The sequence below is a fragment of the Petaurus breviceps genome, unplaced genomic scaffold (genome assembly GCF_028583685.1).
Source record: "Petaurus breviceps papuanus isolate PSGF00001 unplaced genomic scaffold, PetGlider_PUasm1.0 115, whole genome shotgun sequence".
Taxonomy (NCBI): Eukaryota; Metazoa; Chordata; class Mammalia; order Diprotodontia; family Petauridae; genus Petaurus; species Petaurus breviceps.
Genome location: NW_027185612.1, coordinates 8,060,181 through 8,077,721, shown reverse-complemented (window position 1 = coordinate 8,077,721; position 17,541 = coordinate 8,060,181). Strand labels below are relative to the sequence as shown.

At 37.4% G+C, this 17,541-nt stretch overlaps 1 protein-coding gene and 1 long non-coding RNA gene across 9 annotated transcripts in view; both read right to left on the bottom strand.

The window, feature by feature from the left end:
- LOC138158349 (uncharacterized) overlaps positions 1 to 17,541 on the bottom strand; it is a 1,179,890-nt gene that overhangs the window by 899,268 nt on the left and 263,081 nt on the right. The gene's annotated exons all lie outside the window — the stretch shown is intronic.
- The window catches only part of RBM33 (RNA binding motif protein 33), a 173,129-nt gene that overhangs the window by 16,450 nt on the left and 139,138 nt on the right, over positions 1 to 17,541 (bottom strand). For 5 of the 8 annotated variants that reach the window (XM_069084477.1, XM_069084429.1, XM_069084446.1 and 2 more), the window contains 2 exons: positions 8,470 to 8,682; positions 2,118 to 2,306 (listed from right to left, as the gene is read on the bottom strand). In XM_069084477.1, the coding sequence (XP_068940578.1) occupies positions 2,118 to 2,306; positions 8,470 to 8,682 (402 nt within the window). The remainder of the gene's footprint in view (positions 1 to 2,117; positions 2,307 to 8,469; positions 8,683 to 17,541) is intronic. The other 3 variants (XM_069084437.1, XM_069084493.1, XM_069084486.1) reach the window with 2 other exon arrangements.

The following is a 17,541-nucleotide window of genomic DNA, read 5'->3' as shown; positions in this document are numbered from 1 at the left end:
GTGTTCTCTTACTCTTCAGTTCAGAGAATTGGTGGATTATGATAGAGATGGAAAAGCAGTTAAAAGGTGAGTGGTGATCTCAGAAGGCAATTAGGTTACAAATAAATATTCTTCTACTTACACAAAGGTTTTTGTCTTGGCACAAGCCAAGAGAAACACTAATTGTTACTGAGAGAAATATAAACTTTCCCTTAAGAGTTTTCAGTATCACAGACCTCCCAAACTAACCTTCACAATGTCACCTGGGGGGGGGGGGGAGTGGGGTTAAAAAAATCTAGTTTAACATAGTCTAGAAGAGAGCAAAAGCACCTGTCCTCAGTATTCCAGCTGCTCATCACAATTTGTGTATTATAATAAATACTTCCTTTAGTGATACCAAATCCTTGAATGAGAAACTAAATCCCTGCCTTTGCCCAAGCCAGAATGGAATCTTTTCTTGCTTCTGCCTCTGAAAGACTTCTTACTTTTCTCCAAAGCTCAGGTCCAGGGCCACTGCATATAGAAGGGCCTTCCTGATTCTTCTAGTAGTTAGTGTCACCTTCCCCTAAATGGCTTTTTATTTATTTTATAAATATTTTTATGTGAGCATATTGTTTCCCCACAGACTGTAACCTTCCTGTGAAACCATGTCAGGAATAGGTGAATACAAGCCAACAATGGCTAGCTGACTGAAATCAGCCCACTGGAACTAGAGATTCAAAGACACTGAATATAAAAGGATGAGCCACTTCAACCAAGGACCACTAGCACTTTGTCACAATTCAGAACCATTAGACTAAGCTCCAGACCTGGCTCTGTTATAAAACTTCAAAGTTTTCTTATATTATTATTTGTGTGTGTGAGTGCATTTGTGAATATGTATATTGTGCATGTATGTGTGTGTGTGAGTGCATGTGTATGGATGCATGTATGTATGGCAATACAAATAAAAGTTCTCAGTGCTCATTTTTGTTCTTGCAACTGGCATCAGCTATCTGACTCTGCTAGAGACAAAATAACTCTTCTACACACTCTTTGGATATCTAAGCCCTGTTTTTAAATCTAGCTCCTGACAGTCTGTTCTACTAAATGAAGTTTCCAAAGACATTTTAGTTAACACAATAATATAAGAAAAAGTCATTCTATGACAGAAAAATGTAACATATGAAAGAGTATTAGTCACACAACACCTGGTACAGTTTGAAGAAGGGCTTTCACTTATGCCTGTATCTTTCAGAAATGTCTATAAGTAGATCTTTTAAAATTATAAATCACTTGCATTTTGTACTCAGTGCTTTAAAATTCACCTAGATTACCTTCCTCAGATACCTGACTTTGTGATACAACATCCTCTAAATTTTACATTATTCATGCTGCTTAAACTGGTTCCATAACCACAGATAAATGTGAAAGTGGAATGGGCTGTGTTTTGGTGGACATTAACAGAAAAGGCCAGATCCAAATATATATGATTTCTTTCAAGTAAAAATCCAATAGTCTACCTATTTTTGTACCCTCATTCACATAATGGCTCCAGCAACTGTACCATGCAAGGGAATTTTGATGGCTAACTTCAAGTTTTTACAGTAACAGTGGAGAAGAAGCTTTTATAGTTAGTTCAATATAACATTCTAAGGGTTCGAATAAAAAGGGTCTAAACTTGCTTGGAAAACTGGCATAAAATGTCAAAGGGGATTCTTACATATCTATTAGCCTAAAAGGAGGCCTCTTGCCAATGTATAGGGTTAGACAATAAAATATTATTTTAAAAATATGCTAACAGTTAAAAAAAAATTTCAGATTTTTCTATTGCCACTAAATATACAATTACAAATATGCTGAGGAGCTTAATATACAATTTTAGAATGGTCTTCTGTATATAACAACTGTTTTGAATTGTGGAAAAAATAAGCTTCTGCCTAAATTATCTACCTACATCTGTATGTAATAAATGTTCCAACTGATACCTAGTACCTAGTGCTGCACAGTAAACCAAAAGTATCTTTCCTTTCTAGTGTTTTATTTTAAACTGAAGTAACCAATCCATAAAGAACACAGCATCTGATATCACAGAATTAATTTGGCTTAGGGGTATGAAAGACTTTTGGCATATAGATGATAAACCAAGGGTGACCTACCTGAATGGGTCCTACTGACATCAGCAGGTTTTTCAGTTGGACATCAGTAGTTGATGAAGAAAGCCCTTCAACTGACACAATGCAGGGCTGAGGTTTGCACTCCACCACGCGCAGGTTCTGTTTATTTGGCATCAAGCGTCCCCGGCCCATCTGGCCTGCTACTCCTCTGCCTCTCCCATGCATAATGACCTGCCAACAACAAAAAGTAAGAGTGCTGTGATTTACTAAGTTTGAGCTTTGGTTATTTTCACAGATAGCAAGATATGAAAACTAAGCAATTAACTCAGAATCAACTGAAATATACAGCAGCTGACAAAGGCAAGTGAGCTATTCCTCTCTGGCAGCTTCCTGTCTACTGTCAGCTACTTTTCCAGAATGTTTCACCAGTGAATCATCAGAGTGCAGCATTTTGGAACTGGAAGGAGTGTAAGACATCAGCTCTAGTGCAACTTTCTTGTTTTGTGGAGGAAGAAATTAAGGCCCAGAGTCACAAAAGCGTTAAAACCCCTGGATCCCCCAACTACTAGGGCTCTCTCCAATGTAACATATTGTTGCCTAAGACACATCAAACTAATGGCTAGGTTTTATATTTGAGAGACAGGCCAGTTGACATAAAAAGCAATGGTTTAAGTATCAGAAGTCTCATCTAAAACTCCTAGGTAATAAGCAAGTCATGAAACCTCTGTAAATATCAGTGCTCTCATCTGAAAATTGGGGACAGTGATGATGATGATGATGATGATGATGGTGATGGCACTTGTACTGTCACACAGGGCTACTGCCCGGAAGCACAATCTAATTTTTAAGCATTATATATAAATATGAGCTAATATAAGCTGCTGAAATGATCTCTGATATGTTCACATGGGAAATCAGATTATTTGGTGCTAAAAGCCTATAAAAGTGTGTATGAACCATAAAGGTAAACCAAACTGCATCAAGATCTGTCTAACCCATTTTGTACATTTTTAATTGCCATGTTGAAAACTGGATTGGGAAGGAGTCCTCGGAATCTCAAACTGATAGGGGAGCAGATGGTATTTCTAAGCTTTTGGAAGGGAATTCAGTAAACAGGGTTCCCCCTAAACCCCTATGATTAGGATTTCTTAACTAAGGATAACTTTTTAGATACAGTTCCAGTTGCCTTTTCCACTAGAAAAAGGATCATGAAATTTCAGTAAAGAGGACTAAAATTTATTTAGTAACAGCCTAGTAAGAAAAACTGAGAAGCATGAAAAAGAAAGTCTGGGAAAAATTTTAAATTGAACTCTGTGACCTATGTTAGTTCCAATGAGAAGTATTATACAAAAACACAATATTCCTTGAAATTCTAATGAAATTATTTCTTTCAAATTATGATTAAGGGGTAATAAGGGGATTTCAAAAGAAGCCAGAACTGTAGGTAAACAAAGGTGGCAAACAAAACTTAATGAAAATCAAATAATCATATTTTAATATGGAAAATACTGGCTTCATTCAACAGTTATTAGCTATATAAAACTGACTGTAAGATTAGCTGTGAAAAACACAAAAAATTTAATATCCTCATTGCAATATTAATCAATAACAGACCTGTAATTTTCAAAAATCTGAGGAAAATGGCTAACTATTCAAGAAACAGCTGATTGCCAAAAACAAAGTTCTAAAGCCAATTTAAGCTTTATGATATTTATCACTTCCCTAAACAAAATCTCAAACACCTACTAGCTATGTGACCCTGTGCAAATCACTTCACCTGTCTGCCTCAGTTTCTTCCACTGTAAAATAAGGATAATAATAGTACCTACTATGTGCTTCCCAGAATTGCTGTAAGGATGAGATGAAATATTTGTAAAGTGCTTTGTAAACTATATAAATGTTATCATTATTGATAATAACAACATCCATAAAGATAAAAGAAATTCAGAAAGTTCTTATCTTAAAGTAGCACCCTTGTCTTGAGGTTTACAAGTAATAGGTGATTTCTTTAATCTAATGTATTTTGAAAACATATAGATCCCATACCTCTTTGTATCTTAAATGCCTAGCCAAAGGAGTTGCTCAATAAATTGTTGTTACTGATGTTGCTTAAAAAAAAAAGTCAAGAGATGCTTCTAATAAAAAATTATTCAATTCATTCTCATCTTTCCAAATCTATTTCTGGGCCTACTCTCCCTCGGTCATTAGGTTCATGATGATTCCAATTACATTTCACAGTAAAGTTAGTATCAGAGTTGACAAGCAGTAATGAACCCAAAAGGGAAGTCTTTGTAAAATTGCCTGAGCCCTCTCCCAAAGTACTTGATATGTTCTATAAAGACCAACTTTCAAATATTCTGAAAAGTTTCTATAAATCACAGGTACAAGTGAGAGGAAATAAACTGCTGGAAATTTTAATTTAATATTAAAACACAACAATTAACACCTAATATAGGTTTAGATGTACAATTTCCCTATAATTATAATTGATATTTTAGAACACTTTAAGTTTTGCTAAGTATATAATTGTTGTATGTGTGTATATATATGCACATATATTTACATACTTAATATATGTATAATCTCAACAATACTGTGATGTAGGTATTATGGGCATTGTAATTTCCATTTTATAGATGAGGAAAGGAAAGCGTGGAGAGGTTAAATAATTTGCCCATGGTAAGGCAGCTAATAAAGCATCAGAGGCAGCATTCAAACTCAGGTTTTCCTTGATTCAAATGCTAGTATTTTATCCGCTGTGTCACACTGTGTATTCTTTCCAGTGATGGATTTTTTAAAAATAAGATCCAAAAGCTTTTTCAATACAGAAATTCCAAATGAAAGAATAGAAGAAAAAATTGGACTACAAAAAACTTCATCTATGACTGAGTACTCCTTAAAGTCATTTAATCCTTTTGTACTCTAGATTCTCTTCAGGAAAAAACAATGGAATAATTCTATTTGTTCCTATTTCACAAGATGCTAATGAGATGGACTGAACCTGAACTCCTTAGAAGACATCCATCATACAAAACCCAAGTGTTTTCAACGTTAATGTTATTAATATCACAGACCCTCAACCAGAGGATCAAGATCTGTCATTAGAGAAACCTGAGAGTTGGATGGGATATCACCCAGTCTAAATCATAAACAAAAGAAGAAATCCCCACTATCACACTGCCAAATGTTAATAGTAGCCCTCAAGTCTTCATCTGAAAGATGAGAAAGTCTGGTACAGATATCAGATTCCTTCATTTGTCCCTCCTCACTTGCTCTTCCAAAATGCTTTTCCTTGTGCTGAACCATTTCCTTTTCTGGATCTGATCAGGAACTTTATTTCGTGAGTCCTACTTCCGATGATCTCAAACTTTAAGGAACTAAAAGTAACTCTTCAAAGAAAGACAGGAGACCTCAGCAAATATCCCATAATGTGAAAAATGAGCTCTTTTATTTAGAGGAGGCATCAAGTTGCCAACAATGCTAACTACTTCACTTAGGACACAATGCACTTAGATAATCCTTGTTTAAAAATCAACAAATCAACTATTAGGCAAAAAGCAAGAAAAATACCACTACTTCACCCTATCAAACATCAACATCCCCAAATCTGGGGGGAATAACACCTGAATTAGGGATTATGACTCTCCTTGAGCTCATTTGTAAAAGTACATAACTAGGGGTGGCTAGGTGGTGCAGTGAGTAAAGCACTGGCCCCAGAGTCAGGAGGCCCCGAGTTCGGTTCTGGCCTCAGACACTTAACACACACACACACACACACACACACACACACACACACACAACTAGCCGTGTAACCTTGGGCAAGTTACTTAACCCCAATTGCCCTCCAAAAGGCAAAAAAAAAAAAAAAAGTACATAAAACTATATTAAGGGCACCATAAAGGTACATGCAGTCGAATATTTCTTTAATTCTAAGGAAATGCCAATGGTTCTACACAAAGGATTCAGGTTTTCATGATCTAGCCAATAAAAGAAAATCTCAGCCTGTTTCTATATCTACATTTGACAACTTAGTAACAGGAACTTTAGAATTACAGAATTTTCAGAGTTTTAAAGGGGCTCTAAAGCAGTGATCATTTATAACAATTTCCAAGCTGAGGTGTAGGGAGGGAAAATCAGCATCTGCTGATGCCTAGTGCAGCCATGAAGTATTCTGACCACTACGACACAATGATACATTTATTTAACTTAAGCAAAGAAGAATGGCTTTGACTCTGCCAAAGGAAGAGAACACAACTTCATGCCACAGATTGTTTAGGAACAGCTCATAATCCTTAGTGGAAGAAACCACCAACTGAAGTTAGGTCAATTTACAAAAGAATGAATCTCAGCTGTGGAAACTCTCAGGTGACAAGGGAGAGGTTAAGTACAAAGAGTTCTTAACAGAGTGTTGAAGGCTCAAGTCAATGCTTTTTAGTCACCATGAGCATCTTTAAGAATCAGGTTGTACAAAAAGCTTGAATTTTAAATTGAAAGTCTAAAAGCTGGGTTGTCTCATCAGGAAAATGTTGAAGAAAATTTATCTGTAGTCATTTTTAGGATCAAGGAATCATAGATTTAGATCTGGAAATGACCTAAGACACCATCAAGTCTAATCCCTTGAGGAAACTGATGCTGAGAGAGGTTGCATGACTTTCCCAGAGTCAAAAAGCAAGTTGCTAAAGAAGGATATGAATTTATGCTCTGATTCCACTGGACACCCCAGCTAGTGAAATGCATCATGATACGGATAGTGGAAATAACACTGGTCTTGAAGAAGCATAAGAAACCTAAGTTTGAAACATCCTTCTGACATTTAATAGCCGTGTGATCATGGCATGTGACAAACTCAGAATAAAACACCTGTAGTAGCTATCAACCAATTAACAAACATTTATTAAATACCTACAATATACTTAGTACTATGTTAGGTACTGAGGATACAAACAAAATAAGAGGCTTATGTTCTCCTGGGGGGAAAGAACAACTGTTCATGAAGCAATACATTTAGGGTGTGGCTTACTAGGGGAATAAGAAGTGTCTTGATTTGGGTAGCAGTACTTAAGTTGGGTCTCCACACAAGGCAAGGGTCTGAAGAAACAGAGGTAAGAAAGAACGGCATTCCCAACAGGGGAGACAGCCTTTCCAAAGACATAGAGGAAGGAAATAAAAGGCAGTGTGTTTTATGGGGAAGAACACGTAGGCCTGGTGGAGTACAATGTTGTATATGTGAAGAATTGTGTAGTAATCAATCAGCCTGGAGTGGAGCCTCCCAAAGAGAAATCTGTATTTTATGCTAAGTGTAATGGATAAGTATCAGCTTTTTAAAATGGAGAACGATATGGATGGAGGTATACATCAGAAATGCCAATTTGGCAGCTATGTAGAAGATGAGCCAGAGACGGGGGAGACCCAGTCCTGTGCTCAGGCTGGGCCTGTGACTCAGCTTTCTTCCTGATGTGGAGGACAGCAGCAGCTTCTCAGAGTCCTGCCATCATTCAGAGACCTAAATAACCTGAGAAAAAGACACTGCTACCAGAATTGCCTATGTCCTTGATCTTAGTTAGCCTGGAACCTGACACCCCCAATTGGGTGGCTGAGAGAAGAAGACCCTAGATATCCTGGCCACTCTGAGGCTTTTGGTTTAGACACTTGGGAATGGCCTCAGAAACTGCCTCCTTCAATCTCACTGACTTCCATCACCTTTCCAGAGTCCTGCAGAGGGAAGGAGCTCCCTTCGGCTGCTTCCTGAACTTCTCTCATAGACCTGCCTACTTGTAGACACCAACACTGCGTAGCAGATGAGGCAGACCTGAGCACAAGCAGATTCCAATCCTGCGCTCCTGAAGAGACTGACCCCACTAAGCAGCTTAAAGCTTCACCTACCCTGACCCACCGCACCCCACCTACACACTACAAAGGATCTTAATCCCACTGATTAACTGGATAATAAAAAAATATATTACTTATTATTATTATATTATTCTTAGTCACTGTTCTAAATCTTCACCGATAAATCAGTATACCTCCCATGTGCCCATGAATTTTGTAATCAATTTTTAATAAAACTGTTTATTCAAATAATTCTCCCAAAAGTATTCCCACACACACACCCATAAGCAAAACTGTAGGGAGATCAAACTACTTTATAAGGTTGTGGGGATCAAATGAGATAATGTATGTAAAGCACTTTGCAAACCTTAACACAATGCATCAAACTCAGCTACTGGTATTTTATTGTTTTCAGAAATGAGACAAGAGAAATCACTGAAGTTAACTAATAGGTAATAGGTATTTCCGAATTCCTGAAAGGCTAGTAAAAAAAAATTCTAGTGTTTATTAAATACATTCTTTACCTCTCTGAAAGGGCCAACTGATTCTAAAGAAAAAATGTTACCTTCTTTGTTGGGTGAATTCCTTGGATGTTTTTAACTCCTGGAGGAACAGTTGAGTGTATGTGAGCTGCCACTGGAGATTGCTGCTGTTGATGAAGTGTTGTTCCCTTTGTCAGTGTAACTTTCCGAACAGGATGCTGTCTTAGCTCTGGAGACTGAGGAAGTCGTTGGGGCTGACCCTCTGGGTGAAAAAAGCCAACATTCTCTCCCCCCTGCTGAAATCAACAAGGTATCATGCTGTTCAGTATCTATTCAATCAAATATCAACTTCTGAGAAAACTACTTGGGAGTATAATTTTGCTGATATCTAACTTAAAATTAAAACAATTTACCAAAACAAATCTGACACTTCAATGTGTGCATAACGGGAGGGACAGAAAATTTCCTGCCTAGTTTTAAATTATAACTAGCAATTCAACATCTGATGTAGACACATTCATGATACTTTTATCTTTATATTGTTTTGTCTACTAAATTTTGGGGAGGTCTGATTAAAAAACCTCCACTTTACATCACTGAAGATCTACTGTAGTTTAAAGAAATAACTCAGGTTCAACACAGGGACTATCTCACCCATCATTTCCTAAAAGTGCACTGTTTTCACTGTTTGTTAAAACCTGGCAGTTTACATAAATGACTTTGCATTTTTACTTCTTACTCAAACCAGACTACTATGCCATAAATATTCTCAACTCATTTCATTGTTTTTTTTTTTTAATTGGATTATAACTATCTAAACTTGGGTGGCACAGTAAATAGATTAAGGAAGACCTGAGTTCAAATCAGGCCTCAAACACTTGCTAGTTCTGTGACCCTGGGTAAGTTAATCATTTAACTTTTGTCTATCTCAGTTTCCTCATCTGTAAAATAAGGCTAACAATAGCATTTACTCCCAAGGATTGTTGTGAGGATAAAATGAAATAATATTTTTAAAGCACTGTATAAACCTTAAAGTACTAAATGCTAGCTATTATCAGACCTACTAAACTAGCATGAAACACATGCTCAAATCTTAGAAGTTTGTTGTGTTTTTTTCTTTTCAGGTAGATATGATGAAACTGTGAAGCAGCTAGGTGGTTCACTGGACAGAGGACTGGGTTTGGAGTCCATAGACCTGAGTTCAAATCCTGCCTCTGACACTGACTAGCTGTGTGGCCCTTGGCAAATCACTTAACCTGGTTTGCCTTAATCCACTGGAGAAGGAAATGGCAAATCACTCTAGGATCTTTGCCAAGAAAATACCACAGAAAGTACTGGCATTCTGTGGTCCACGGGGTCACCAAGACTCAGCTATGACTGAACAAAATAATGTAAATTACATGATCTTGCACTTTATTTTACTGAACAATTTTCTTACAAGTGGAAGATGGACCTAGTAGTGATGATGGTCAATAACTCTGTTACGGTGTTATGAGAGCTGATTACCACCATCACCTCCATTTCTGGGATGTGCTTATTAATAAATGTAACTAACCTCACTCCACCAGCTTTCCCTTATTCCTCATATGGCTCTCACGTACCGAAGCTGTACAAGAACTGCCTGGCAAGCAGCATGAGAAAGTAACTTTAGACCCTTGCCTGTAACTTGCCCACAGTGCCAAGAACTCCAAAACAGCAGAGCAATAGAAAGCTACGCAAGAGAACAAGAAGAGAGTCTGTGGGAAAGGCTGATGTCAAGGTAAACACTGTGAAGGCCTGGCTGAAGAGTGGGGGTCTTGTCTGCAGTAGGTGCTTAATAAATGCTCTAAATGATAGAACATAAACAGCTAAGGAGCAGGAACTGTTTTTTTTTTTGTCTTGTGCTAAGGCCCTAGTGCCTAGGCCAGGAAGTTTTGATTGCTACATAAATATGAACACCCAAAATGAGTATATTTAAAAACTTCCAGATGAAATACCAGGCAATCACTTTCAGTTCTGACTAATAATGTATGGGATTAAAAAAAAAAAACCCAATAACCAAGTAAAGGATGAATGAAAATAGAGGATCTTCAAGACTACTGAACAACAGAAAGCAAGCCTTCAAAATGTGAAAAACTACAGCTTACATGCAAAATCCAATCAATTTATATATGCCAGCACCCTGTGAGTACTTCAATGATACAAGATACAAGATTCTATGTACCTAAGCATAATCTGATGATTGTTCCCTGGCATCCCCACCCCCTATTAACTTGGGTGATATAAACTTAGAAATGAAAACTCCTAATACTGAAAAGTCCAAGCTTAATTTCATCTACTTTATGACTTCAATAATCATTTAAGGCTATTCTACAGAACACAGAAGAGTTATATAGACGATATATTACAAAAAGGAGAATATGAGTAAAAAACTTTAAAAGTAGGTAATTTCAGGTACTGCTAAACATTTTACAGTGGTAATTCTTGATACTAAATACACAAATGATGTAATTTGTGGATTATCCATGGTTGGGTTTTCAACTATAGGCCAGTTTCCTATAAATGCCCAGTTAGTCCTAGTTTGCTAACCCAAGGTCATGAACCTACACCATAATTATTCTGGTGACATTAGATGTATGTAGTCCAAAAGGAACTTAAAGATGACGACCATCTCTCTTTCCAAAACACAGACCTCTACAGGGCACAGTGCAGCTCTGAAGACAAAAGCAGCAGGGCCTATCACCTGTGGGTGGTATTTTCTGGGTAGGACTTGGACTACCCAGAAACACAGATGCAGGTAACAGGAGGCCTACACTACCTTGGCTAAAGAAAACACTATCAGGCAAAATCACTGTTCTCTCCTTCCTTGACAGTGACATAAGAAAACATTTCTGGAGAGAGCAACATCAACACTAAAGTTATTTTATTATATATATTATATTGTTTTATATTAATATATATTATATTGTTTTATTATTTATTATATTATATATATATTGTATTGTTTTTGTTGTTCAGTTGTGTCTGACTCTTCTTGACCCCATATGGGATTTTCTTGGCAAAGATATTGGAGTGGCTTGTCATTTCCTTTTCCAGCTCATTTTGCAGAAGAGGAAATTGAGGTTAACAGGGTTGAGTGACTTGCCCACAGTCACACAGCCAGTGTGAGGTCACATTGGAACTCAGGTCTTCCTGACTCTAGGCCTGGCTTCTCTATCCACTGCGCCCCCTAGTGGCCTGAACTGCACATTATTTCCCCTTTATGAACTCTCCATCCTAGTCAAACTGGTCTACTTGATGTTCCCTGTATATAACATTCCATATGACACCTCCCTGTCCGTGGACAGGCTACTCCACCCTAGGCTTGGAATTCTCTCCTTCCTCGTGTCTACCTTGTAGCACTCCAGGCTGCGTACAAGACTCCGCTGTTAGTTTTTCCCCAGATATATTGTGCTTACTCTATCTGTGCACTATTATTTATTCCCAGTAGGAGACAAGCTCCTTGATGCTAGAGACAATTTCTCTCTTTTTTTTGGTCTTTGAACTTATAAAGCCTGTTGTTACATAGTAGGTACTTAATAAATGCTGGCTGAATTGAACCAAGTAAATTTATATATTTATTATTATATAGAATAATAGCAATATTATAAATAATATAGCAATACAGCCAGGCCACCTGAATTCCACTGACAAACTTGATACAAACTACTTTAATTAGCTTATCTATAATTTGTTCAACAAATGTGGAATGAGAAAATTTTAACTGGCTGTTTAGCTACTGCTTCCTCACCTAAAAGGTCAGGATTACTGGTAACAATCAAGGTATTGGAAATCAATTTAAATTGGACCAGTTTAGTAGTAGTAGTGGTGGTGGTGTTAGTGCTGGTGGCAGTGGCGGTGGTGGTAGTGATGGTGGCAGTAGTGGTAGTGGTGGCAGTGGTAGTGGCATCAGCAGAACAGTAATAACAGTGACAACATGGGAATATAGCACTTACTATGTGCCAAACACTGTGCAAAAGCACTTTATAAATGTTATCTCACTGAATCCTCACAATAACCCTGGGAGGTAGATGCTATTATCAGCCCCATCTTACAGATGAGGAAATGAAGGCAAAGAGAAATTAAAGGATTTGTCCAGGGTCACAAAAGTAGTAAGCGTTTGAGGTCTGATTTGATCTGACAACCAAGTGACTAGACTTTTAAAAAAAAGAATGTGCTACGGAGGGAGGACAAAAAAGGGTTTATAGGCCCCTCCCCCCTCCCCACACAGATTATTGAGATGCAGAAAGTTTCTATCTTTAAACTGGATAACTAATTTTGACTTGTTATCAAAGTCTTCTATTTTGCAAATCTGATCCTGGATAGCCATTATTCGATTCAATCCTAATAATAAACTTCCCAATATTCAATGAATTATGTTAAATTCTACTAATATCAAGAGTACTACTGTCATATACATCAGCCATACAATTCATGATGAACTTTCGTTAAGAGGTGTGGTGTCTTCATACAGGACTAGGTAAAATGAACAAAAACAAAACTGTAGCTTGAAGATACTCTGTGGTTGCAATCACGAACAAGTATTTACTACACTTTGATTATATGACTAGTATTGTAGAACTAAAAAGGCTAAATTTTAGTCCAAAAGTATTATATATTTAGTTGTCACTATTAAAAGTGATAAAGGTAATTAATGGAACATAAGTCAACTCTGTGTATGTGTGCCAGAAAGCACATTACATAGAAATAACTATGACTATGAGAATGATATATAACAAATTTGATGGGTGATTTATGTCAATTCCATTTTTTCTTTAGCTGCTTCACATGCATCCACATAGCACACATTAATGAAGAGGGGTGTGGAAGCCCCAGGTAAAAACTGTTTGCCTAAACTACTATATACTAATATGTTACCATCTTAGAAATTATAAAATTTTAAAGCAATTCATTCCAGTATATGGCTTTTTAATAAAAGATAACTGGTAAGCCCAACTTCACATCTAGATTAGACATGAAACTTGGTGCAATTTAGGTTAAAGATCAGCCATTCTGACAGCTCCAAAACACTCATTCTTAATTTATCACTGCTTTTGCACCATAAGGTATACTTCAAGTCTGGGGCCCAATGCTGGCTTCAACTATCTTTCTTTCACCAGGATGACATACAATACAAAAACATTAATCATTTTTGGTTTAGACTGGGACTACATGGCCCCTGAGGGAAAAATTCTAACTTGCTAATTGTTATTCCTTTAGATAAAACAACACAATTATGACCAGTTAGATTATTTTTAAAAATTATACAGTCCAGAATTTATTTAAAAAGTGAATACAATTCCAATACAGGTGGCCAGTTTGGAATTGAAATTTAATTGTGATTTAATTCCAAGACAGATAATAATAAGAAGTTATACTTAACAGTTATTTTATCAGAGGAAATTGTGGTCCTTAAAAATACTCTGGCCAAAAATATCAATCTATTCATAGATAGCTAAACCAAAAACAATAACCAGAATAAAATCAATATTTGAAGACCTGAATTAGTCTTCTGCAATGCACATTTAGAAGAGGTAAATCACAAGGAAAACAAGCTAATATCAAAATTTTCTTTAAAACAAATCAAAACCAAAAGCAACAACTTTAAGGATTCAATCCAATGCAAATTTATGGAACACCCCCGTATGTAAAAGCACTGAAAGCTTGGTGTTATGGAGTTTATAGTCTAATGCAACTTAATTCAGAAAGCATTTATGAAATGCCTAATATGTATAAAGAAGCTATGGTAGGCTAGGAGAAGAAAAAAGGAGGGAGGGAGGGAGGAAGGAAGGAAGAGAGGGAGGGAGGGAGGGAGGGAGGAAGGAAGGGAGGGAGGGAGGGAGGGAGGGAGGGAGGGAGGTAGGAAGGGAGAGAGGGAGGGAGGGAGGGAGGGAGGGAGGGAGGAAGGAAGGAAGGAAGGAAGGAAGGAAGGAAGGAAGGAAGGAAGGAAGGAAGGAAGGAAGGAAGGAAGGAAGGAAGGAAGACCAGACTGTGACCTTAGTCACACAACTAGAATAGACACAACATAAACAACGATAAGTAAATATGAGATAATTTGAGGAGAAAGAGAACACTAAAAAGTTGGGAGACTAGAAGAGAAGGTGGCAGACACATGAGCAATTGTCTTGAAGAAGCTTGGTTGAAGAAGAGGGTGAAGAGGGAGGGAATACATTCTGGCCATACAGGAAAGCCTGAGAAAAGGCAAGGAGGTAGGAGATGAGATGCTAAGGACGAGTCTGAGAAAACAGGTAGTCCCTTTTGGTTGAAACATAAGACTGCCTGAAGGGTTAGTAACATAAAGTAAGTCTAGAAAAGCTATGCCAAATTGAGAAGAACCTCAAGCAGTGAAGTGAGGAGGTCTTAAGCTTTAAGAAGATAGACTGGAGAGGGGAATGCTATGAGTCTGGGAGACCAATTAGAAAGCTATTTCAAAACTGTTGTTTGTCTTTCATTTTCGAAGAGGACCAATGTCTTGACTGGCTCATGAACTGAATTTGAATGAAGCGGAGTTGTGCAAAGTTGTCAGTCTCACTCTCTCTTCCCGAATCATCGAAGTCTAGTGGCGGGACAAAAGTCAGAACTGGTGACAGCCTGGGATGCAGTGGATGACCTCGGTGTCTTTGATGTGTGACCAATCTCTAAGTGTTCCACAGCACCTGCTTCACCTACCTTCAAACTGCTCTCCTCTGCTCAGTTTGCCTAAAAAAGTTTTCATATGCTTGGGGTAGATATCCTTCTAACTCAAGGACAGATATGACACCTACTGGTTACCTTCAAGCTGCTACAGCCCATCTACCTAGAGAGTTTCCCAGGGTGTGGCTGCTGAATATACTACAGCTCCTCAGAACCACAGGTGAGAGTTTTCACAGTAGTGAGAGAGAAAGGCCTGAATTAGAGCGGTATCTGTAAGTGAAGAGAAGGGCAAAAGGCTTGGCAAGTATATAGATATGTGAAGTAAGAGAGAAAGAAGAATCAGGAATAATGCTAAGGTTTTGAGTCTGGGTGCCTGGAAAGTCAGTAATGGTTTCAACAGGAACATTTTCCTGACTTACAGATTTAGGGGAAAATATAGGAAATATGATGTGTTTGGGAGGCGAAGATGCCAGATCAGAATTTTCCTAAAGGTCATAGATATATGGGACTATGTTTACGAGAGAAGTGTCAGACACAAAGATCTGTAAGTCTATTTAAATAACTGAACCCCTGAGAGCTGATGAGGTCACTAGGTTAGAGAAGGGAGATAGAAAAGAGAGCAGGGCACAGGAATCTACCCATGGTTAGGAGAGTAGGGGATAGGCAACGACTGAGAAAGGGAAAACGAGGACAGCCTAGAGGGGTAAAGAGAAGAAATAGGCAAGAATCACATCACAAAAACCAATGTAGAAAGGGATACTCAGGAGAGGGGGGCTGGTTAACCTACAGAGAGATAGATCAAGGATGAAAAATGACAAATGAGAAAATTGGATTTACCAATTAAGAGAGCTTAATAACCTTGGAGAGGGTAGTTTGAGTCAAATATTAGAGCAGAAGCCATATTAAAAGTGAATTAAGAAGTGTATGAGAGTTAGTTGAGGAAGTGGGAGCAAGAAATATGCAGCTTTTTTCTAAAAGTCTGACTGAAAAGGAAGAGAGTTGTAAGGACCTACCTGAAGAGGTAGCGAGTCAAGAGTAGACTTGGCAGGTTTACAGTCACAGGGAAATTAACCCTAAGATTAAGTCAACCAGACTATCCTTTCTAAATAAATGAAGTTTTGTTGTTCCATGATGCTTTTTTATTTATTATGAATGGCTATTGTTATTTTTGAAGATTAGTGAGCAGCAAAATGTCAGTTATGTTTTGTATACAACATTAAGTTGTCTAAAAGTAGATTCCTTCCAACTTTCAAATGAAAAACCTGATTTTGGGGCCTGGCTTTGCATTTCACTTGCCACCAGGGCATTATAAGTGTATCTTAAGAGCACAGAGTATATTTTTCTAGCTAAACTGTTCAAAACTTAAATGTGAATGATGAAGCATACTTCAATAGAAACGGCTCAAATATGTTTGTGGGTATTCTATATAGGTCAATACAAATTACCCAATGAACACTGGAAATGGCCTCAAGATAGTAATCTTTGTGATTTACGACCTATATTCAAAACACATTAACAGCTTTGTTTTGAATTCTTAATATAGAGAAAGAATAAGTCTCTGTAATGTGGAAAATGCTCCAAGTTAACAGTCCTCACAAGAGGTTATGCAAGAAAACTGCATTTGCCTGTACATATTGAGAGTAGCAGCATTCCTCTTTCCTTTAGAAGAAGAAGAGAGGTTTATCTTTCCCTCTATTAAACCAGATTTTTCTTTCAGAAATGATGACCCTTTAATGAGCTGTGAAAACAATAATATATCTTATTGGGGGAAAAGGAAGGGTGCTATTGTTTTTAAAAGTGGAAATGACTTTAGTAAGCTGATAGTATTTTTTTATCAGTTATATCATGAACAAATCTTACAAAGAGATGGTTTGTTTGCCATCAACATTAGCGGGACAAATTTATTTATAACAAATGCTTTAAATGTACAGATAAAAATGCCTATTGATAGTGTCAGCACTTCTTACAATTTGACAGATCAAATCTTATTTTCATTCTTAAACCCCATGAAGGAGTGATATCACTGACTTGCATTCAGTAGTGAGCAAATTGATTAATCCTTCTCTATAGAAATCTCAACTCTTGATTACACCTATCAGACGTTAAGCAGCATTATTCTAGAGTGACAACACTTGACAAATTCCCCAACCATTTTTCTCAGCCTTTGTGGCCCTGCTAGCTTGTATTAACCCTGATGAAAAATTAATTTTCCTTATCTTCTGCTAAACCCCAAAATCCAAATCCGCCAAACTGGCAACTCTTTCTGTAAAGGTATTATGAAAACCTCTAAAAGATTAATTGCATGTCTTCAGGTGACATTAAATTAATTTCTGTACTCATGACAGACATTTGATACTCCGTGCTGAGAGGACAGATAACATTGTCAGGATACACAGAAGGACAGTGGTGTAGTGTCCCAGGGCAGCCTCTTATGAATTCTCCTTTCGATAAGGCCATATTTCACTGTCATTGGCACTGTTACTGATCTTGAAGCCCACAGACCT